The 23,040-nt window shown below is 39.0% G+C and overlaps 2 protein-coding genes across 2 annotated transcripts; one reads left to right on the forward strand and one right to left on the reverse strand.

Annotated features, from left to right (window-relative positions):
* Positions 1-666: 666 nt before the first annotated feature.
* On the forward strand, positions 667-8,914 carry abhd11 (abhydrolase domain containing 11). The gene is made up of 6 exons (XM_026182798.2): positions 667-931; positions 2,366-2,510; positions 2,869-3,042; positions 3,248-3,418; positions 4,850-5,031; positions 6,914-8,914. Exons 1-6 carry the CDS (start codon positions 723-725, stop codon positions 7,047-7,049), a joined length of 1,017 nt encoding a protein of 338 aa, XP_026038583.1. The 5' UTR covers positions 667-722; the 3' UTR covers positions 7,050-8,914.
* A 3,203-nt stretch (positions 8,915-12,117) lies between these two features.
* On the reverse strand, positions 12,118-19,185 carry bicdl2l (bicaudal-D-related protein 2-like). Its single transcript, XM_026183014.2, has 7 exons — positions 19,010-19,185; positions 18,330-18,865; positions 17,636-17,755; positions 17,385-17,543; positions 16,382-16,464; positions 16,128-16,248; positions 12,118-13,086 (listed from the first exon to the last, which is right to left on the reverse strand). The coding sequence occupies exons 2-7, from the start codon at positions 18,855-18,857 to the stop codon at positions 12,733-12,735; spliced, it is 1,365 nt and encodes a 454-aa protein (XP_026038799.2). The 5' UTR covers positions 18,858-18,865; positions 19,010-19,185; the 3' UTR covers positions 12,118-12,732.
* Between the last annotated feature and the right edge of the window lie 3,855 nt (positions 19,186-23,040).

Genomic DNA, 23,040 nt, shown 5'->3' on the forward strand with positions numbered 1-23,040 from the left:
ATTGTGTATTTTGTTGTACAGTTATTTTATTTTCAACTTTAATTTATATATTTATCTTTATCTTATTCTTCCCAGTTAAATTTACCCTTCATTCTAATTTGTGTTGTACAGTTATTTCATTTTTAACCTTAATTTATATTCTATTCCTTCCTAGTTAAATTTACCCTTTTTAATTTTTCATATTTATTTCCTATCTTATTCATAGCCTTTTCCTTTTTTGTTTTCTTTAGGTCACGAGCAGTTGTCCAAGCATTTCACTACATATCGTACTGTGTATGACTGTGTACGTGACAAATAAAATTTGAATTTGAATTTGAATTTTTCCTGAACGTGAAAAAATATTTTAGGACACTTGATTATTTTCTGACTTCTCAGAAGTCAGAAGTTCAATGGGCTGAAATTTGTGTAAAAAAAGTGAAATCGGTTTATTTGCCTGATAAATAACAATATAATTTTTGATTTTCAGATGGTTTAGTAAATTTGTTAAGCATTGTATATACATACAGTCACCTGTAGGTATATATGTACCTACTTTTCGACCTGGGTCGAAACAAACCCCCCGAAAATACTGTACATGGTAGAATGTGAAAAGTAACTAAATAGCGCTTCTCATGCTGGTAGCCTGATAGTCTAATTTCAGGGGAAAGAACCGCCTCCTGCGTCATTACGCACAGCACAGCCAGGCCCTCTCCCTGTAGTTTCAACCTCCGGCCGCTCTGTGCATGCCCGCTCATCAGCTGTCACTGTGGCCGTGTGGAGACGCACATGCTGTTTTTCTACTACCTGGTAACGGAGCATATGCTGCCATGAGTGCTTTGTGTCGCCTGCTTCAGAGAGGACTGCTGAGCGGCCGGCCTCTGTGTCGTTTATTCCCCGGACAGCAGGATGTTAGCGGGGTGGCTCCCGCGGTCCGGTCAGCCAGCTCATCCAGGTATCCGTGCTAGCTTTCCCGGCTAACAGATGCCCTCTGCCTGTCACGTCTGTGACATGGTTCTGGGTAGATATGACAGCCCGGTGTTTCTGCTATAAATTAAAAACTGTTTAAAACCGTTATATAACCAAAGGAATCTCTGGCCATGTCATATAATTTTTGTCTTTAAACGTTACTTTCACAGTTTTACGTAAATGACATTCAGATGTTAGCTGCATGGATAACGGGCAGCTCAACTATCATCACAACCACAAACAGGATTTTAGATCTGAGCTTTTATTATTTTATATTTATATTGTCGGGATAAATAAAACAGTCTTTGCTGTGATCTAGTTCGATTATTATATGCTACATACCTTCTGAATTGCCAGCAGTTTAGCAGTCATGCTAAGCCTGATTAAAATAAATGCTAACGTTGTTGTAATAAGCCCTTAATCTTACCTTTGTTTTGTTACTTATTTACATACATACAAATGATTTTACCTTAATTACTTTAATATTATATGAATATTGAGAGGTACTAAGAGGTTTATTATTATTTAAGCAAGGTGTGCCCGGTAAACAGGCAGCTGCCTGCAGATATGGTAAATTTCCATTTCAGATATATTTTCAATATAAAAATAAATAAAAACACATTGAAAACCTTAGCTTAATTAGCTTTAACTGTGTGATATTTTCCTAGCAAGCATGACAAATATTTGCTGTTTCCAGCTCGTCAACTTAAAATGTTTAGTGCCTATCTTTGATTTATGTCTTTGTGAATGGATTATCTCTGGACGATGACTTCCTGTTTAACAAAATAAATGTATTAAAGCTGTCGCCTGGCACTGAGGGGCTTTAAAGTGTGTCGTTTTCATGTTTTATAGACTGAATAAATGAATAATCAAGCAAACAATCACAGGATGAGTCAGTGATGGAATAACTCACAAACACCTTGTCTCATTGTCCAATTAAAACCTGAATGTATTATTTTTCTCACAGTTTTCTGTCAGTGTTTTAATCTATTAACTCTTTGTACATGTTGTCATGTAATTAGTCATCTTCCCCTTGTTAACATTGTAATGACAACAATTTAAAGTCACGGTGAAATAAATAAGAACACGTTTAACATTGATATCCTATGTTTGCACGTAAGAGTAAATGTATTAAATTTATTTGTACATGTGTGTGGTTGCCTGTGTTGTACCAGTAGGTGACAGGAAAATAATTCCCATCAAAAAAATTATTTTAACAGGGCAGTTTGAATGGGATTTAATATTAGAGAAGAAAAATGCCCTGTAAGTGACTTTAAGCATTTCTACTCCCTAAAAGTTGAATAAGAGTTTTATTTGTTGGATTTATTGCAGTTCCTGTCTAAGTAGTAACACAAATCTTAGCACAGCTGGAAGCATAGAGGTTCATTCTAATAAACATGAATGTTTTTTTCTTTCCCAGCCTCCTCAGTCCTGTCAACTTGACCTACGACGTCTTCGATGGGAAGGGAGAGAGCACTCCCCTGGTGTTTCTGCACGGTCTCTTTGGCAGTAAATCTAACTTCCACTCAATAGCGAAGTCCTTGGTGCAGCGCACAGGCAGAAAGGTAATGCAGTGATGAAGACAACAGACCTGTCAGTTTTTACATCAAAAACGTTCCCACTTATCTGTTCACTTTAAGCACCCTGTTAATAGTCTTCATACAAAAGCAGGTGTGGGAACGTACAGTTGACAGTGTGTTGTGTGTAATTTGATACAGCTTCCCAGCAGTCTGTGCTGTTGCGAAATTGCCCTGACAGATAATCTCTCATGTGTTTCCTTGATGAAACTCGTGTTCACAACACATTCTTTGTTCGTGCTGGGCCCAAGACAGACACAGCTGACATAAGAGCCAATTCTGCGTGTACGCTCTCTCGCCTCCTCTTCTCCAGTCCAAGTGTCCTAACTGTCCTTTGTCCAGTTAGGTGCTGACAGTAGATGCCCGTAACCACGGCAACAGCCCTCACAACCCCGTGCTGACCTACGAGGCGATGGCGAATGATTTGAACCACCTCCTCGCCCAGCTCCATATCGACAAGTGCATCCTGATCGGCCACAGCATGGGTGGGAAAACAGCCATGACGACCGCTCTGACGCAGGTCAGCGGTCACAAAATGTCACATGAATTTATCATGATAGTGCAATTCCCTCGCTGGATGTCACCTGACCTTTTTCACTGTACATTCCTATGAACTTAATAATCCTCCTGTCCTAGCAATTTCCATTTTCCTACTGGTTTTCCCACAGTGGCATTTTTTACTTCCATTGTCCTGCTTGTTTACCTCAGTCTGTCTGTCTCTGTAGCCTGCTTTAGTGGAGAGGCTGGTGGTCGTTGACATCAGTCCTGCTCAAAGCAGCACACGGACCAACTTCCGGTATTACATCCAAGCAATGCAGGAGATGAAGATCTCCACAGACATCCCTCGTTCCACTGCAAGGCGGATGGCTGAGGATCAACTGCGCAGTTTAGTGAAGGTCAGGATAATCCATTACACTTCTATAATTTAATTTCTTATATTGTTGTTATTAAATGGTATTGCATTTCTATTATTATGTTAGTATTCAGAGATGTTTTTTTTCTAAGTTTGTGTTATTATTTTATTTCATTTACTAAATGTATTGTTTGTTTTTCCCACCTAGACTAGTTGTAGGTAATTATCTTCATTGTGAGTGCTTTTTGATATGATACCAGTCAGTATTTTAAATAAATAAACCAATAAAACCAACCTTTTCCCCAAAAACGATTGTTAGTTTGTCAGAAGTGTCATTTATCTGTTTTGTTAAGGGTTTTTGTATAGATATTAAATCTGTAATAGCTGATCTGTTGGACCACTTGAGGTCAGCATTGTTCCATAACAAAGCCACTTACCATTTTAGAGTCTTGGAGAGACACAATAATGGCATTGATTATGATGACATAAGACCAGTATACTGTGTTCTAGTCACAGAGGCAGGCCTAAGTCTTTGTTTGTGTTAATGTTGAGCAAGAAGGCTCCAGAAGGTTTTTAAGAGCTTTTCTTCTTAAGAAAAGTTCCCTGTCACATCTGAGAAGGATGTTAGTGAGGAATGTGAGTAAAGTAAAAGAGGAAAGCTGTTTTCCATAAAACTATAAACTAATAATTTACATCTGTAAAATGTTAATATATTTCAATAAATCTATGTCGATTCACTACATACCAGCCCCTTCGCAAAAAAAAGGTGTTTATGCAGTTAACAGTTAGGGGTGGGGGAAAAAATCGATACTGTGTAGTATCGTGATATTTTGTTTGCTAATAATGTATCGATACAGGGACAGCAGAAATCGATATTTTGTTACAAAAAACGTTTTTGTGCTCTGACTTCAGAGCATGTTGATCCTTTTTCTGAGCAAGAATCCTGACATTCCTTCACTGTCCAAATGTGTTTAACTTTTTTTTTTGGCAGCAATAAACATGAGAGTTTACTTATTTTAATTTAAGACATGTTTTATTTTAATTAAGGTTAAAACTTTTTTATTTAATGTAAAATTATATTTTGTTTTAATTTACTTTCAAATTCTTCAGTTGCCGAATGGGCTGCATAGTTTTCATAAATTGCATAGTTCAGAATAGCTATAATTGTACCAGATGGTTGCATTCAGTTAAGTTGGACTAGTATGTAATACAAACCGTTCCGTTTGTCAACAATAAAACTGACTGAAATGAGAGAAAGACTGAGTGCGAGACTTTATCAATATTCATTTTATCGAATGTCAAAGTTTACCTTTATGTACAGAATCTGAATATCCCAGATATTTTTAAAAAAACGCAATAATATCGTATCGTGCGTTAAGTATTGTGATAATATCGTATCGTGGGATGTATGGTGATTCCCACCTCTATCAACAGTTAAGCTTGTTATTCAATAACCTGCTGTTTCCTTCCGCAGGAACATTCAGTGCGTCAGTTCCTTCTCACTAACCTGGTGGAGCAGAACGGACACTACGCCTGGAGAGTCAACTTGGAGGCCATCTCAGCGCACCTTGATGACATCATGAGTTTCCCCAACTTTGACACCGGCTATGATGGACCTACTCTGTTTTTGGGTGGAGCTAGTTCTGCTTATATCAGGTATAAAACACAGATTGTGAACTTTTTTGAACAGGTAAAATATTTCCTGAAAAAGGTTCATATTATAACATTTAAAACTAAAGTATTTAGATTTTATATATTTATGAAAATAGGAAAATATTTAACAAAAAAAATGCAAGTGGACACGAAATCATTCTGGGATGCTGGGACGGACCATTTAGTCAGTTTCTCTGATTACAAAAATGTAAACAATCCAATTAAAAATGATAGAGGTTACCTTGAGCTTACCTAAACTTTAACAGTTTTGCACTGTGTGTAAAGGTAATGCGACATCTATTATATGCTGGATTAATCGCTCAATGATCACAACAAGAGTCCACAGACTGAATAACAGAATGTTTTTTTCTTTTCTCCTGCTCTGTTGAGTGTTTCTGTTTATTATATCTCCTTTAGTCTTAAGCTGTACATGAGGCATAAGAGACGTTGAACTTTCTGCAACAGCAAAGACGTTTGCAGAAATACAACTTCCAGAGAGAAGAGAGCTTTTATCATTTTTTATTGGTTTTTTTTTATCCAGTTTAACTATTAATTCTAATGTTGTAAATGCAGTTTTTAATGTACAGGTGACCATTAAATTTTAATTTAAATAATTAAACTAATTCAGATATTACTTCAAAGTAAGTGCCTGAGAGTGACTGCAGAGTGATGAGACTTAGTATTAAAAGGACTTTGGCTATACTAGCTAACATACATAATCTGTAACAGGTAAGTGAACTTGAAAGCCACTGGCTGTGAGCACATGTGTGGCTCAAGAAAATACTAATGAACTCAGGTTTAAACAACTGGAATGCAAAATGTTGTCGTAATTATTCAGACAGAAGAAGGCACAGTAATGGATATAAGAGAAATAAAATAACACATGATTATCCCTGAGAGGGTTTGCTTCAGGAAAGGCATCCAGAATGAAAAAAAAATCGAAATGTGGATCCATCTGCTGTGTGAAGCGAGCAGCAGAAAGACTTTAGCTTAGAAGTAAGCACGTCACACCAAAAAATATTCAAATATATTAAGACTGTCCTTTTATATACAGAGGAGAATGGCTAGACTGCTTTGAGCTGATAGTAAGGCAACAGTAACTCAAACAACCAGTTTTTACAACTAAGTTGTGCAGAAGAACATCTCGTATTGTTTAACATATCAAACTTTATAGCGGATAGGCTGTAATTCACACAGGCTCACCAAAATTGGGCAGCAGATGATTTGAAAAAACGTTGCCTGGTCTGACATTCGGATGGTAGCTCCAGAATTTGGCGTAACAACATGAAAGCATGGATCCATTCTGCCTGGTTGCCGGTGGTGTAATGGTGTGGGGGATTATTTCTTGTACATGTCACAGCCCACCAGAGTATTGTTGCTGTCCACGGTCATCCTTTTATAAGCACAATGTATCCATGTTCTGATGGCTGCTTCCAGCAGGATAATGCATCATGTCACAAAGCTCAGATTATCTGACACAGGTTTCTTGAACATGACAGTGAGTTCACTGTACTATACTTAAAGTTTCAAGCACTTGTTGAGTTTATGCCATGATGAATTATAATATTTCTAAAACCAAAGAGACGTCTGCCCTCTACGAGCAGGACTTAGAAATCCATTGTGACTGATATAAATTCTTATATATATTTATATATGTATTATATATGTAAATATACATGAAATAAAAAGACTGTATAGTGTAAAATAAACATAACATTTAACAATATATAACCCCAAAACACGAACCCAAATACCAGTGATTAACAGGTTTCATTTATATTCCTTTAGCACTTTTTCAGTTGCATATTCATGACTTTTACCACCGCCTGTCTTCCTTATAACACCCTCCTCTTCCTCCTCCTCCTCGTGTTCACTCCTGATCCAGCTCCGACGATTACCCAGAAATCCAGAGGCTGTTCCCCAACGCAGATATCCAGTACATCCCAGATGCCAGCCACTGGATTCACGCAGACAAACCCTTAGATTTCATCAGCTCCATCATCTCCTTCCTTCAATCCTAGCTGCCTCCAGCGTACGGGTCTGAACTTTTTTTATGCTCGACACCGTGAGCATCCGCTCGTCAAAAACTGAGGGTGCCGAATCAGCAGCTTCAGCAGGAGCAAGTGTAACTATTAACGATGCTTGTATTTGCCAACACTGGACCAAACTCACCCTTATACAACAGTCAGATCATACCTTTTAACAATATAGCACTTAGTGTAATGTACTGTAGGTGAACTTTTATTTTGTTTAGCCTCTCTGCCAGACAGGTAGTGTTATTAGATTGGCTGGTTTCTAGATGTGTGTTTGTTTTTTGGTTGATTTTTAGATAATAGAAACAAAAGAATCTCCAGTTTAACATAATGGGGCAGTTTTTGGAGGCGGTATACTAATCCAAAGAAATTCTCATTTGCACAGTGCTTCGTTTGTTTCCAGTGGCTTTAGGCCGAGGACAATCTGGGACCGCTGAAGTGTAGAAAGTCATGACAGCACTGCAATGAAACAAATACTGTAAATCTTAGAAGTGATGAATGTGTTAAGCAAAAAAGGTATCAGGAAGTTCGAGCTTGGCGCAGAGGACGTGGTACAGGATTTATGTGGTCAGTTGGTTTGTCATAGGAATTTATTTTACTGTTGATAATAGTGATATATTCAGCTTTTGGTGCAGAACGCGTCTCTTCGTTTGTGTATCTGCTGTGTGTCGGACACGAGGATTTACAGGTCAGTTGCATTTTGCAAAACTCAAGGTCACGGAGAGCGATGGTTGTGTTTTTTAGGCCAACTCATGCATCTATGAAAGGTGAGCAGAAACCACACATGCAGTATTATCGCACTGTTTCCTGAGTGTCTCAGGTTATAACTGGATATACTACTTATTACACACTTATGCTATTGTTTTGTCTGTCTGGGGATAAGCATCGGTAACGTCGTCGTGTCTTTGTATGTGGTCAGTCCAAATAGTGTTTTGATGAAATAATGTTTTACCAGTCTGTATCTCATTTATCTCTACAAATAAGGCGCGTATGGGTATCTCACAAATATATGCTGCAACGAGGTACAACTGTACCTTGTTATGTGATCGTAATAGTAGTGAAACTGCCATTGTGTGAATAAGCAGGGTGTTGTTAATTTGTATACGTGCCTCTTTTATCCAGAGCTCCTTTTACATTTCTGTAAAACTTTATTAAGAAAAAACAACTTTTATTCTTCAATAATAATCTAGTAGAGTTTAGATTGGCAGCTGGGTTGCCAGTTCTGTGTGAATTTTCTCACAAGGAAAAGTTCAAGCACTTAGATGTTTACCAGAGTCAATGTTTTTTGTTCTTTTATTGTCATCACGGACGTCTAAAAAGGTTTAAATGGTCAGAATTAAGTTGAGTGAAACTCTTCTTAAGTTGTTTTTTTTTTGTGAAGCTCCAGCTAGTAGAGACTCACCCTTTCTTCCTCTTTTAACCCACAAGACAGATTTTGTCTTGTTGCACAATATTAATAGTTGGTTAGCACTTCCACTTAAATGCAGATCTTGCTAAAGCTTCTGGACTGTTGCAGTGGGATGAGTGGATGACAAAGCAGAGCTCTCCATCAGCAACAGTATAAAAAAATATTGTCAAATTATTCAGTAACATTACGAGTTGTTTGAAGACTGTAACCATCTGTTCAGGATTGTATAGTTTCACTTTGAGCATGCCTTCTCTCTCTCGTCGTCAGATGTGACTTTACTGTGCTATATACATCCCTGTTTGTTGAATATGTTACCATTATGATGGCATTCATTCTAGATAATGACATATATGTATATAAATTTTAAATGTGTGGAAGATGCATATATATGTGGAATATATATTGTTGAAAATATATTATACAATAAAATGACCAGGAAAAAAAACAGTTGGTCATTTTTCTTTCTTTTTCATATTGCAAAAAGCAAACATGCTGACAGTGAACAGAAGACTGTAAATGATGGATGTCGCTCAAAGGTTTGTGTCGAGCCTCAAAGCTGAGCCAGTTCACTGTTGCTGTCTTGGCGTTTTCCAACTTGAAAATAACTTCACTGAGAAATCAAGGGGCAGTACATGTTCATACAGCGCTGTGAAACAGTATTTGTCCCCTTCCCAATTCTTGTCACACTTACCATATTTTCCATACCATAAGGCGCGAGTAATCCGGGTCCAAAACTCCATCTGCTTCAGGTCCCAAAGTTAAACGAACACTGCAGTATCACTGAGAGTTAAAAACTGTCTAAATTCCTTCATTTTTAACATTTTTAATAAACATTTTTAATAAAATGTTTAATAATGTTGCTGCTTTACCAGACGTAAGAATTAAGTTTAACATCCAGGCATCCATGAAAATAGAATTTATTAAATTTAACAGAGTTAGAAGTTAGCGGGCAGTTAGCTCACTAATTTCCACCTAAACATGACAGCATGTCCTGAGTGAGAGATTTCTGAAAAAATTAAAAAGTACAGCTCTGCTATCACTTCCACCATAAATAAAGACAGAACACGTCAGCAGTGACGTTTGTAGGGTTACTAAAGTTGGGCTAGCTGGTATAGAATGATGTGCTACGTGAACGCTAGTGACACAGCTATGTTAGCATAATATTAGCACAGTAAAGCTGAAGGATGAACGCTAAGTTTTTTTCGCTCGATAAAGGTTAACATGAGGGTTCCTGATGGTTAGGGACAAATGCAATCGCATAGCAGGATGCTGTAAACGGACTAAACTTTAGTCAGGAGGACAACTGAGATAATCCATCCACAATATGAGTCATTAATATACTGCAACAACATGGGAATAGAGCAGCTGCGAGAGAATTCAACATTAATGAATCAATGGTACAGAAGTGGAGGAAGCAAGAAAAATGAGTAAAGTTTGACTTATCTGACTGTTTTGCTTAATGTGCCTTATGTATGAAAACAGACCCGTTCATCGACAGTGCGCCTTATAATGTGGTGCACTGTATGGTCCGAAAAATAGGGTACGTGTTACAGATCATTAAACAAATTTTAATTTTAGAAAAGATCATCTAAGTAGATGCAAAATGCAGTTTTTTAAAAGATGATTTCACTGACTAAGGAAAACGGTTAAACCTAACTACCAAACCTTCCTGGTCCTGTGTAAGAAAGTAATTGCCCCCAAAACCTACTAACTGATAGGTTCACCCTTGGCACCAAGAAATGCAATCAAGTGTTTGCTGTAACCACTTGATTGCATTTCTTTTGTTTTGGCCTAATCTTATTTGCAGAATTGTTTTCATTCAGCCAAATCGGAAGGTTTTCGATTATGGAAGTTTAAGGTGATGCCAAAACATCTCAATCTGATTCACATCCAGACTTGAATCAATTCAAAACTTTCATTTTGCAGGTTTTTGGGTTTTTTTTGAGCCATTCAATGGTGGACTTGCTGATGTGTTTTGCATCGTTGTACTGCTGCATAACCAAATTGAGCTTCAGGGCACGTCCTGATGTTCGGACATTCTCATTTAGGACTTTCTGGTAGAGAGCAGAATTCATTTTTCCATCAATTACAGCAAATTGTTGTGGTCCTAACGCAGCAATACCACACTATCACCATCACGTCTGATTGTTGGTGTGGTTTTATGTCATATGTAACAGAACTCAGACCTTCCATAAAGTTCAGCTTTTGTCTCATCAGTCCACTGAATATTTTCCAAAAACGTTAAGATGCTTCTTGGAAAATGTGAGATAAGCCTTTGCGTTCTTTTTGGTCATGGATGTACTTTTTGCCCATACTCTTTCTTAATGCTGACTTATCTTGATGCATTCTCAATCATCCAGGTAAGTAAAACCCCAAAAAGTTGATTCTGTTCATCTACGTCCAGATGAACAGAATCAACTTTTTGGGGGTTAATGCTGACTTGTGAGTGCTGACCTCAACTGAGGCATGTGAGTCCTGCAGTTCTTTACATGTTCTGGATTGTTTTGTGACCTTTAAGTGATTTCTTGACTCACCAGGTCTGACAGTAAACAGACCCGGGTGTGGCTAGTAAACCTGAACTCAGCTTTCCAAAAAATGTGGTTAAGCACAGTTAATTCATAACTTAACAAGGAAGGCAATTACTTAAACCTACACCACAGATCATGTAGGTTTTTCCTTAAAGGTACGGTGTGTAAAATCTGACCATTAAATGTCAGTAGCTTGCACAGTTTTGTTTTCTTACCTCTCCCAGTTGAAGCACAAAATCCTGACTCCAGTGGCCGTTGTAGAACAAACAACTCTTGAGTGTTGTTTGTCTGTAGCGAGTGTAGGCTGTCAGTATGCTGTTTACCTCGGTTTGTCCACATCTACTTACTCTGTAAGAGGCTGTAAAAGTTTATAAAAGGAGTCTGGTATGAGTCAGAGAAGCTCACTGTCCGATGACAATGATAAAAAGGTAAAATGTTAAGGAAATGCTACGTGGTAATCGCTGCTTATTTTTTTAACACTCACGTGTTAGAGCCCTGACTTCAGCTCAGGAGCTGAGGCTTGCGGTAAGGAGGAGGAAGAGGATAACATTTTATTAAGATGTTTTTATTTCTTTGGTGAAAGGTTCCTCTTCTCAGAAATATAAAGATAAAGAATAGATATTAAGTTTTATATCTTGAAGGTGAAGGCATGAATTAAAATTTGCATCCGCAAATGGCTACAAGTTCTTGTTTCCTCTGCTTTTGGCATACTGCATATATGACACATATATTAGGCGGGATGTGCATTGGGATACTGGATTCAACATGGCAGCTTCCACAAACAGGCGCCTGTTTCTGTGAATTTCTAATGAATTAATTCTAAGTTTAGGAGACCAGAATTTCAAATCAGCATCATGTTGCCATGGTAAGACTTAAAAGTAGTGACAGAGCACCCCATCCCCCACCACCCCTGCCAAAGAAATATCAGGAAATGTTAAAGGTAGCTGAGATTAAATGGCTCCTCAGATTTTTACAGTCACAGCCTTTTTATTCAAAATCTAGAGGAGTGGACTTTTGCTGTTCAAAACACTAATTCACTTTTCAGGCCTTGAAGCAAAACCCACATATAAAGTTTATTATTTAAAGGGACTTAAAATAAACTGAAGCTGGACACCAAGAGTGCTTTTTATACAGCATAAGAACTGAATAGGATTTTAATTAATTTACAACAACAGCATTTGTAAAACTGAATAAGATTAACAGTATTTAATAATTAAATGTCTTCATATTATGTTTCATACATAAATTGCACTAGATTCAAGATCCAAAATATGTTTCCCAAGAATATTGAAACATCTCCTCCAGGTATGTTGAGATATTTAAAAAAAAATACATGATGGTTCTTGCACAGAAAAAGTTCAGTGACTTTATAAAAACTCCTTAAACAGAATTTGCAATATGCAATATTATTGTTCTTTGCAGAAGTGTAACAGAGATGTCCCTTTATTCACTCCAGACCCAGTTCTCTGGAGCGTTTTCGCATCACACTTGTTTCAGCTGTTTATGGCTGCCTTCCTGACAAGCTGTCACATCATCCTGTCCAAACAACTAAGACTTTAAGTAAGAGCAGAGAAGGAGATCAATGTGAAAACAGTCTTTTAGTTTCAAACGGCGCAGTGAGGCTCAAAGGACAACAAAAAGCAGCGTGTTTTCATTGTGGAGGAATTCTAAAGAGCTACACGTCAAAGTTTTGCAGCAGAACGAGTGTTTGAAGTCATTCGAAGTCATCACTACTTCAGTCGAGCGATACGACCTGAAAGCCATCGTCTTCTTCCCTTCCTCTCGCTAAATCCTGGTCTCCTTGACGACTGCTCTTGCCCATCCTGAGCTTGTCCCTCCAGTTGCTACTTCTGCCAATGGTAGGGGGCGTTTTGGGAGCCAGAGCAGCAGATGCTGCAGACTTGGAGGTGGGGCTTTGGTTTGAGCTGTTTGCGGGGGTGGCGGCTCCAGCCACAGGGAAGGTGGTCGGCCGCTGCATGGGTGCTCTGTTCGTCCTCCTCAGGATGCCCATGCGAGAGGGCTTCTTCTGGTTCTGCTCTGCCTGCTGCTGACTCTTCACCTGCTGTTGGAGGATCAGCTGAAAGTCCTCCTGAGGTAAGTCAAGGAAAAAACAATGTCAGCACATCGTTACAGCACATCCATCCCTTTTCTTCTGCGTACCCATATAAGGATCATGGAGAGACTGGCCTATCCCAGCTGTTATAACAGTGGCAGGCAAAGTAGACACAGGACAAGTCGCTAGTGTGACACAGTGCTAACACATAGAGGCAGTTCACTCTGACATTCACAGCTGTGGTCATATTAGAATCATTCAAGCACATCTACAGACTGGTCTCTAAGCAAAGGTAGGAAACAAGTGAGAAAATATGCTGATTGACCAGTTTTATAACATTAGAGTGTGACATCTGTGTCACACATGCCTTTTCTGCAGCTGCTTTCAGAGCGATGCATGTATACTGACTGAATAAGAGGCTGTACAGAAATGCATTAAGGGAAGGCCATAGAGACAGATTCAGGACTTTTCATGTTTTTATATCACAATTACCCCACTAATAAGTGCTCATACATAATGCATGCGTACTGTGAATCTGTCTAATAAAGCAAGAAACATAACTACATTAAATTTGGCCTTTATCCACCCCTGGATCACCCCCAGAGTTGCTGTTATTGCTTTTTAGATTCCTCCAAGGAAGTCCGGTTCTGAGCAACCATCAGCTTTAGTGATGGTTGCTCTTTGACCTTACCTTATCCGTAATGACTATTAGACCAATCTGAATATTGTATTAGCGTTGAGTCCAAAGATGACCAAACCAAAGGCGGCATATCTGGTCAGGAACTCAATAACACTTGAATTTGTCCCACAGGTGCAAACTATCTTGGAGTTTAATGGAAATGTATATATATATATATATATATATATATATATATATATATATATATATATATATATATATATATATATATATGTATATATATATGTATATATATATATATATATATATATATATATATATGTATATATATATGTATATATATATATGTATATATATATATATATATATATATATATATATATATATATATATATATATATATATATATATGTATGTATGTATGTATGTATGTATGTATGTATGTATGTGATTTGAGGACCATTTGAATATTTCGGGGGGTTTTTAAGGGTGGCTGCATAAGCAGAGACCACCCTCACTAACTTCTGATGCAAACCCAGTCATTTTGTTGCATAAGCAGGCCTGAACTATGACAGAAACACCTCAGAGCTTCAAGGTCGACTCCAAGTAGGATTTCAGGTGTAACAAGTTAAGTCACGAGTCACTTCAGCAGAAATGTCTTCTACTGTGATGCGTAAGTTCAACAAGACAGGTCTATAATCACTCGTCTGCCTGCTTTCCTGGGTTTTTGGCTACAAGTCTACGCTTTACAATATTTCCTCTTTCCCACACTGTAAAACTCAATGCTGACATCATCGCTCTAGTCCAATCATTTATCTTTCTCCGAGCTGCTCGTGTCATTCTATCATTCAAACTTTATTTCATTTTTTTAAAAACACAGATACCACTATACTCTGTTATGAGGGGTCGTCAAAGTCTAATCACCAAACATCATGTTGAGTTCTTCCCGATAATTTCTCCTTAAACAGCAAATGTGCAAAATTTGTGTGTAAAAATATTTTTTGGACACTTCTCTTACAGCAGCCATTCACATCGGCAGTTTTGTGGCATTTTTTTATTTTTGTCATAAATTTAATTTTCCAATTGTTTTTCCCACAGGGATGAAACAGATCTGACCAATCAGACCATTGGATTTGGCTACGAGTGCACCTCAAAACGCGCACCAATAAGGAATATAGATTATATAGAATATTTTACCTCAGACACACAGCTAGACAGCTCCAAGTAAATGAGCTCCCTGAAATTATTTGATCCCAACTCTGCCAACAAAGCTCAAACTGCCACACTGACATCCTGAAATATGTACGAAAGCAGCTGCGATCCACTTTCAGCACCACAGCTCTTCCTTTTCTTGTTTAGAAACATCAAGACCAGCTCCACATTGCCTGATGTTGACCTCTGTTTTTTCAAAGTGCATCTTTTGAGGACGAATTTTTCACAAAATCGCAACGTGTTCGGTGTGTGTGTTGTTGTTTTTAACAGCTCATTCAGTGCATAAAGGCTTTAAGGGATGACAGTATTTTTATACCAGCGTTGATTCCACGTTCATCTTTATCTTGTAAAAAGGTTGTAACATTAAAAACATTTACTGTATGGTCCTTAGGATTAACCCAACATAAACAGTGGAGTCCCACTGTGTGACTTAGCAGACTGCATAAAGACATACAGATAAAAGGATCACTAAAACTACACAAATAAAAGCCAACAATTAAGAAATTCTAGGAAAATGGCGCTAACGAAGGTCTAAACACAAAGAAATCTAAGATATAATGAATGGGTAGGCTTTTGATATTTTACAGAAAGCCAGAAACACACTTAAATGAGATTCACATCCTATCCTGAGATGCATCGGAGTGAGATGAACACTGACAGTGACAGTAAGGTTTTGATGTTTTGTTTCAATTACTCACAGATGTGTGATGCATTAAAACCACACTTTTTCTTCTAAACTATGCAAACATAAGTCTTCCATCTTTCATGCAGTTTACGTGAAATGACTTGAGGTTTCAGGTACACCTGAAACAGATGCTGCTGCTCTCAACATTAAAGAGCATGCCGTGTAGTTTCAGTTTAACGCTGCAGCAGTCAGGTGCTCGGAAGATGAAGATGTGGGCCATAAGCCAAAGTGCCAGAACAGCCGCTGGCATTAACGCCTGCACGTGATGGCGTGCTGAATTCAATACAAGAGAGTTTTAATTGCAGTCTGGTGTGTGTTTTTATTGGCTGAACACGAAACCAGGTTGTGAAAGTATGTGTGCGTGCGTGTGTCCTACTTTCCCCCACTCCTTTGAGTGTCTTATGTTTACACCTTCCCACCAGCTCTCTTTTCCTCAGTAAAGCCCAGTGTGCTCAGATTATAGATCTCGGTTGAGTGTTTGCCCAGAGAAGCACACCCTTGTGTTGTCTCTGTTAAACATTAAACTCATTTCAGGTTTACCTTCCAGGCCTCGAGCTCCAGCGACAGTTCCAGACGTTTCTGTGCAGCTTCCAGCAGGTGGTTGTTCAGCGTCATCATCTCCGTCTTACTCCGCAGCAGCTCGGCCTCCATCGCCTTTTTCCTGCACAGAGGAACAGAAAGAATGACACACTCCACAAAAATAGATGCAGTACAGTCAGCTTCCCTCTTTTTTCCCCCCTCTTACATTTCGATTATTTTGCTCTTTAGAGGAGTGTGACTGTGTATGTGCTCACTTTTCTATGGCCTCATCTCTGTCCCGCAGCGCCTGCTGGAGAATTGCACTGTCTTCTGCCACCTTTCCTCCAGGTTTGGACTCCTGGATGGACAAACAGGCAAACATGGCAGCGTTATCTTTCTTTCCATTACCTAACATTTTCCACATTTAATCTCACTAACTTTAGTCTCTCTTATCAGCTGAAATCTGGCCTCTACCTTAGTTCCACACCTTGAAAGTTTCTGTAAACATCTCACGAGGCAAACTCCAGAAAGACTTGCTGATGGTGTTACTTGTAAACTTGTTCGACTGCATACCTGAGCTTAGCACATGGGTGGAGGAATTAATGATGTTTTTTTCTGAGGCAAACAATGACGATGTTTCATCAGGAGGAGACAGAGATGCCCTCAGCGTGAGCGTTAGTATCTGTGTACAAGCCTCGGGGCTAATGCTTAGAGGATTTTTGTGGTGTTAGCCAGAGTCAAAGAAAAATTACTCGTGTTAGGATGTTTGTTTTATTTACTGTGGCCCATTTTCTTAAGTATAATACACAATTTTGCCTTTACTCTATAATTTCCTGTTTACTGACTCCCCAAAAGGCCCATTGTTAGCCAAAAACCAACAAAAGCACTACAAAAATGTATTAATGCTTCTTTTGAAGTCACGTTAATACCAGGAGTGCCCAGTGGTCTAAAGACTATATAATCACTAATGTTTAAGGTTATACAATGGAGCAAATAAATATTTGATATCTTGCTGAATTTTTTAGTTTGCTCACGTACAAAGACATGAGCAATCACTAATTTTTATAGTAATTTCATTTTAATGGTGAGAGACAGAGAAGCATCCCAAAAAACACACATTACATAAACGTTATAAATTGATTTGACTAACGAATTCATTTGTCACCTTTGACCTTCTGCTAGCATAAAAACATTCGTCTGAGTAACGTGTCCACTGAAACCAGCTCAAACAAAGACGTCAGAGAAATAGAAGTGCTGACGAGCTTTATTTACTCTGACCTGTTTGGTGTGGCTGATTGCCAGTTTGCGGGCCACGCTCTGCAGCTGGCCCAGAGCGGCGTCCAGGCGGTTTTCCCCATCGGACGGCTCGATCTGGCTGGACTCTGGCTCTGTCAGCGGGTGCAGCAGCCTCAGAATAGACAAAACTTCCTCTGTGACCTGGAATAAAAATCAACGGAAAAGAATTTTTTTTTTAAACCTCCAGAGCTCTGCGGATGTATACCATAGTACTGTGTTGTGGTAAACTGTACCCGATCTTTGTGTTGACTCCAGCCCTCTCCTTCTCTGTTTTCCTGCAGTTTGTCCACCTGGGCCTTCAGCTTGATACTTCGTCTGCGGGACAGCTCCACTTCTCGCCGTACTTCTTTAAGCTACAAACACCATAATTTAATATCCCATCAGAAAATGTTTAGTTTCTCTTGCTGTGAAAGTAAATCAAAGCCTGCACTCAAAAGCTCCTACTTCATGACATTTTTTACACAATCTGAACAGAAACTGCTAATCTACAATCTCGAGTGAAACAACAGATAAAAAATCCAGTCATACTAGTTGAGAGGTCATCCAACACTAAACTGTTTGATGACGTTCACGTCTTCACACATGAATGCAATCCAGATATCAGAGATATAGGACTAATAAGTGCTGTTAACATGTGTCCAAAATCATTCATTGTCACTGGAAACTGAGGTTTACTGCACTCTGACAGCAGAGCATCAAACGTGTTTTTATTCTACTTCATTATGTTTGCATGGCAGGACTCTGTGCGCTTTGTGTGTTTGTACCCTTTGATACACTGCTAAGCAACAGTTCAATCAGCCTCCTCCCTGTTTTACAGGTTTCATGTTTGACAATCCTCTTCAAACAGATCTCAGTTCAAGCGCTGGTGGTTTAAAATATTTGTGGTTTTTACACACGTGAATATTAAAAAGACTATCTTGGCGTTACCGTGTCTGAGTAGTGTCCCAGTGTTCTGCGTCTGCTGAGCGGCTTGCCACTGTTTAGCAGGTCTGGTAGGGTGCCGTCTAGGTAGTTCCTCTGGAAAGAGTTTGTGTTTTCATTGGATCCTGACCCTTCAGAGTCCCTTGCTTCCTCTGAGGCCACCTCACCCACGCTGTCTTTCTCGTCAGACTGTGAGGTGCTTTCGTCGTCACCCAGCTCATCTTCGCTGATATCGTTCAAATTCAATTCGTTAATGAGGCATGTGTTTTTACCAGCCAGCAGACTGGCAGTGTTTCCTTTAGAGTAATCTTTCTCTGTCTCGTCTACAGACTCTTCTGGATCGTCTGTCTTTGTTGTGGCATTTGGTTCAGGTTCTCTTGGCAAAACCATTGCTCGGTAATAAGTATATTTGTTCCTGAGCGAGCCCAGCTGTCTGTCCTCCAACCTGTTCAGAGAGGAGTAGAGTTGCTCGCTGGTGGTGACTCGAGGTCTCAGCTTCTCATTGAGGACTGAAAAAGGCTGACTGAAATCCATGGCCGGCTCTGTGGAAGTCACAGGCAGAAGTGGGCTCAGTTAAACCATCTGCAGACAGCGCCAGGTAAAAACAAACTCAGGAAAGCAAGAGGAAGTCCATAAAACAAGGTGGAGTGAGGATGACAAATAGAATGTCATTAAACTTGTTTTACCTGAACTGTGTGCGTCTTCACTGGGGCATGATATGACACGATGTGATGTCAGCGGAGGCTGTGGCTTCAAGTGGCCCGTCTGAGCTTTCTTCCTCCTTTTTCTGCCGCTACAAAAACATGACGTGCAAACATACCACAGCAGCAGGGAGACAAATGGGAGGAGGGCTTCTGATACAATCTAGTTATTCAAACCTGACGCATGAAACTTTATTTAAACTCTTCCTTTATCAAGAAAGTCACACATACATAGAACATAGCTACTAGGAGTAGGCCAGTAAACAGAGGTGAAAATAAATTACACAACAGCATCAGCGGAAGTGAATGTTTGCTTGTGAAAAATCACACTTCTGATAAGTCCCTGATTTATTTTTGGTACTGAAAGACTTTGGGGAAAACACCAGTTAGAGTCATTCCTGATATCTGAGGTAAAACGGATTCTGTGACAAACCTCCCACATGCCTGTGCAAAGATGAATCAGTAAGTGACTGAAGGAAAAAAATGATCATCATCAGTTATGTGCATTTAAAAAAAGCTGTTTCCATTACAGTTCACATGGTTATGCGATTCACCAAGATGCAGCAAGGAAGTGGTTCTTGATTGTGTTTTTCCCACTAAGCCAAGGCTGTTTTGAGCAAGAAGTAGGTCGCCTCTAAATTAAATATTCAGCTAGATAGGCCCACTTTTTTTTTTAAACAAATTCTCTTAAATATGGAATCAGACATCTCTATTTCACTGTTTTGAGGTGCTTCTGCTTTTTTACCCGTCAGTGCCACAATTAATCTTGTAATTTGCCTTAATTACCTTTTTTCTTTTTTTGCAGTATACAACTACTTTATTGTGGCTAATCAAAGTCAGTAGAATGACAGACTGAGGCACATACCTATCTGAACAAATGTTGTTTAACTTTATTTATGCCTCAGAGTTTTAATCAGATATATCTGACACAGAAAGTTTTCACAGGACTGCATTCAGTCACGCTAGAAACTAAATACACCCTATTATCTACAATCCTGTAGAACGATGTGGAGGAATTTTGGCTCACTTTTTTACTAATGTTGTTTCAGTTCATTGAGGTTTGTGGGCATTTCATTATGCACAGCATTTCAATCATGTGCTTCAACATTTCCTCCTTTCTTTTTCAGTCATTCTGGTGTAGATTTGTTGCTGTGTTTGGGATCAATGTCCTGTTGCATGACCATACAACCTAGCTTGAGCTGTTGGATGGACGGCTTCACATTTGAATCTTTGGTATATAGAGGACTAGGCCTGTGGCTGCAAAACAAGCCCAAACCATCACCCCTCCTCCACTGTGCTTGACAGCTTTTACTAGATGTTTCTGCTAATGTGCTGCGTTTGTCCATTACGTCACATATCTCCAGTTTCACCTTGTCTGTTCAAAGGACATTTTTCCTTTTGTTCATATGCAACAATGCAAACCTAAGCTGTGTTCCCATCTTCTATTTGGTTGGAAACCCTTCCAAACAGGCCATGTATGCTCAGTATTTTTCTTATTGTACTGTCTTGGACTTAACATTTAACATGCTAACTGAGGCCTGTAGAGTCTGAGATGAGCGCACTTTGCTTTTGCGTATCATCTCGGAGTATTGCATTGTCTGACCTTGTGGTCAATTTGCTAGGAAATCTACTCCTAAGAAGATTGTAGCATTAAGCTAACACACACCTACTTAGTTAATCGAGTAAATTTGATAAGCAGCACCTGGCTGCTGCTTATCCACTTAAGGCCATCTGCATATAGTCCCGTCTATGAGCCTGTTGCAGCTAGCTATTGGTTATCTTAGCTTAGCATTTTTGATCTCCAGATCAAAAGCACCTCAGCACATTTAAAGCTTTCTAATTAACTCTTTATGTGGCTTAATTCTCACAAACAGAAACAAAAAGAGTAAAGAATTAAGAACAGCTTATTATTATTCAATAATAATAATAATAATAAATTTTAATTATGAAGTTGCCTTTCAAGACACAAGATAAAATGAACAAACAGTGGGTTCACAGTGAAAATGCACATTTGAGCAGATGGGTTTTGAGTTGAGATTTAAACTGGGGGTAAAGAGTTCCACAGCCTGGGAGCAGAGCAGCTAAAAGCTCTGCTTCCCATGGTGCTGAGGCGGAAAGAGGGCACAGCGAGCTGGATAGAAGAAGAAGATTGAAGTGAGTGGGCAGAAGAGATAGTGCTTAACAGGTCAGACAGGTAAGGAGGTGCAAGGTTATGAATGGCCTTGAAGGTGAGCAGAAGAAGTTTGAATATTATCCGGAATTTTACTGGGAGCCTATGAAGTTCCTGAAGAAAAGGGGTGATGTGCTGGTAGGAGGGGGTTCTGGTGATAATGCGAGCAGCAGAGTCCTGAAACAGTTGAAGCTTATGGAGGGTTTATGGGGGAGACCATGCAAATGAGAATTGCAGTAGTCAATACGGGATGTAACGAGACTGTGGACAAGAATGGACGGAAACTGGGTGGAATGAGAAGGACGTAATCTGTTTATGTTGGGCAGATGGAAATAGGCAGAACGGGTGAGATTATAGATGTGAGATTTATAGGAAAGTGAACTGTCTAGGATGACACCAAGGCTCTTAACCCGAGGAGAAGGGAAAACTGTGGAGTTATCAATAGTGAGTGAGAAATGGTTCAACTTCAAAAGGTTGGATTTGGTGCCAATAAGGAGGATCTCAGTTTTATCCTCATTGAGCTTTAGAAAATTAGAGCTATTTACTAAGTTTTGAATGCTTTCTGCTGTTTGTAACTGATGTAACAAGTTTTGTCACCACGTTTATTAATGAAGTCCTCCTGAGCCCTGATACATATGTCAGATTTAGATTTTTCAATTCTATTTTTTTAATATTATGTATTTAATGTATATGAAATAATCCCATGACTTTGCGTTCTGATATCAAAGCAAAAATATTCAATAAAACTTCACCATGCTCCAGAAATATTTGTGCACAATTGCTTCACATTATAACGCATTCCAAGAAGCTGCATCGTCAGACAATACCTGTGGAGGTGGTCTGTGACAATGTGAGGCTATTCATATGCATTCATTTGCAGGGCGGTCCCTGTTGTATTTCCAGTGAAACAATTTTAAAATGTCAGCAGTGTTGCGCGTTTAATTTTTGTCTTGTGTAATTATGTTCCAATCAGAAAGAAAGTCAGTAAGCAAAGAAACACATTTAACTCTGTTCTGTATTTTGGAGTTATTCTCACTGTTTTGGTAAGGTTCAATAAAGGGGGTGGAGCCTTGTGGAGCACAAATACCAGACTGTACAGCACCTTTTGTTTTTCCTCAACTGAATGAATCAAGGACCTCCCAGGTCTTTGGTATTAATACAGACATTTACCCTGTTCTTAACCAGGAAGATTAAAAAAAAAAAAACTTTCTGCAAAGTCATTCAGAATTTGGTAACAAGACATCCTAACATCTGCCTCTAACTTTGCTCTCCTCCTCAAGAAATGCAGCTTAAAACAACCTCTGCACAAGCTGTTTGATAACAGTTTGTCCATTTTATATCATTAGATTATTAGAATAACCAGGACTCAAACTGATTCTTTGGTCAGGGCTAAGACACTTCATCACAAAGTCAGAGGTCATGGCTTTATACTGTTACTGTATTTAACCAAAGTGGAGTTTTTCAAAACATTTCTGGTCTGTTTAGCAGAATGAGCCCAATCAGTCAGACCCTCACTATGGGAAAGTAAACAGAAAGCCAAGGACAGGATTAGAGAAGCCTAGACTGAACAAACGGACCAATTTACTACCCAGTCACATAGAAATGCTCAACAAAAGACACATCCCACCACATGGAAGGAAGACTACCAATGCTGGCAAAGAGTGCCCCACTTGTTCATTTCACTGGATATGTTCAGAGGCATGTAACCAAGTCTCTTTAGTTAAGCCTGCACTATGCAGCAGAAACAGCTCCGGGATGGGCAGCCATGTGCTGTGACCAGTGAGGAGAAAGAGAAAAGAGGGGCACAGAGGGAGCACAAACAGCAGTGCTCCGTGGGGATTATATA

This window comes from Astatotilapia calliptera, chromosome 10, assembly GCF_964374335.1.
Source record: "Astatotilapia calliptera chromosome 10, fAstCal68.1, whole genome shotgun sequence".
Classification (NCBI taxonomy): Eukaryota; Metazoa; Chordata; class Actinopteri; order Cichliformes; family Cichlidae; genus Astatotilapia; species Astatotilapia calliptera.

Excerpts from the sequence above, each read along its gene's own strand:
- abhd11 (XM_026182798.2), top strand. The coding sequence starts at position 723 with ATGCCCGCTCATCAGCTGTCACTGTGGCCGTGTGGAGACGCACATGCT. Across the intron at positions 2,511-2,868 it reads TGCAGCGCACAGGCAGAAAG|GTGCTGACAGTAGATGCCCG; the intron begins GTAATGCAGTGA and ends TTGTCCAGTTAG. Across the intron at positions 3,043-3,247 it reads TGACGACCGCTCTGACGCAG|CCTGCTTTAGTGGAGAGGCT; the intron begins GTCAGCGGTCAC and ends CTGTCTCTGTAG.
- bicdl2l (XM_026183014.2), bottom strand. The coding sequence starts at position 18,857 with ATGGATTTCAGTCAGCCTTTTTCAGTCCTCAATGAGAAGCTGAGACCT. Across the intron at positions 17,544-17,635 it reads GGAGTCAACACAAAGATCGG|GTCACAGAGGAAGTTTTGTC; the intron begins GTACAGTTTACC and ends TTTTTATTCCAG. Across the intron at positions 13,087-16,127 it reads TGGAGCTCGAGGCCTGGAAG|GAGGACTTTCAGCTGATCCT; the intron begins GTAAACCTGAAA and ends GACTTACCTCAG.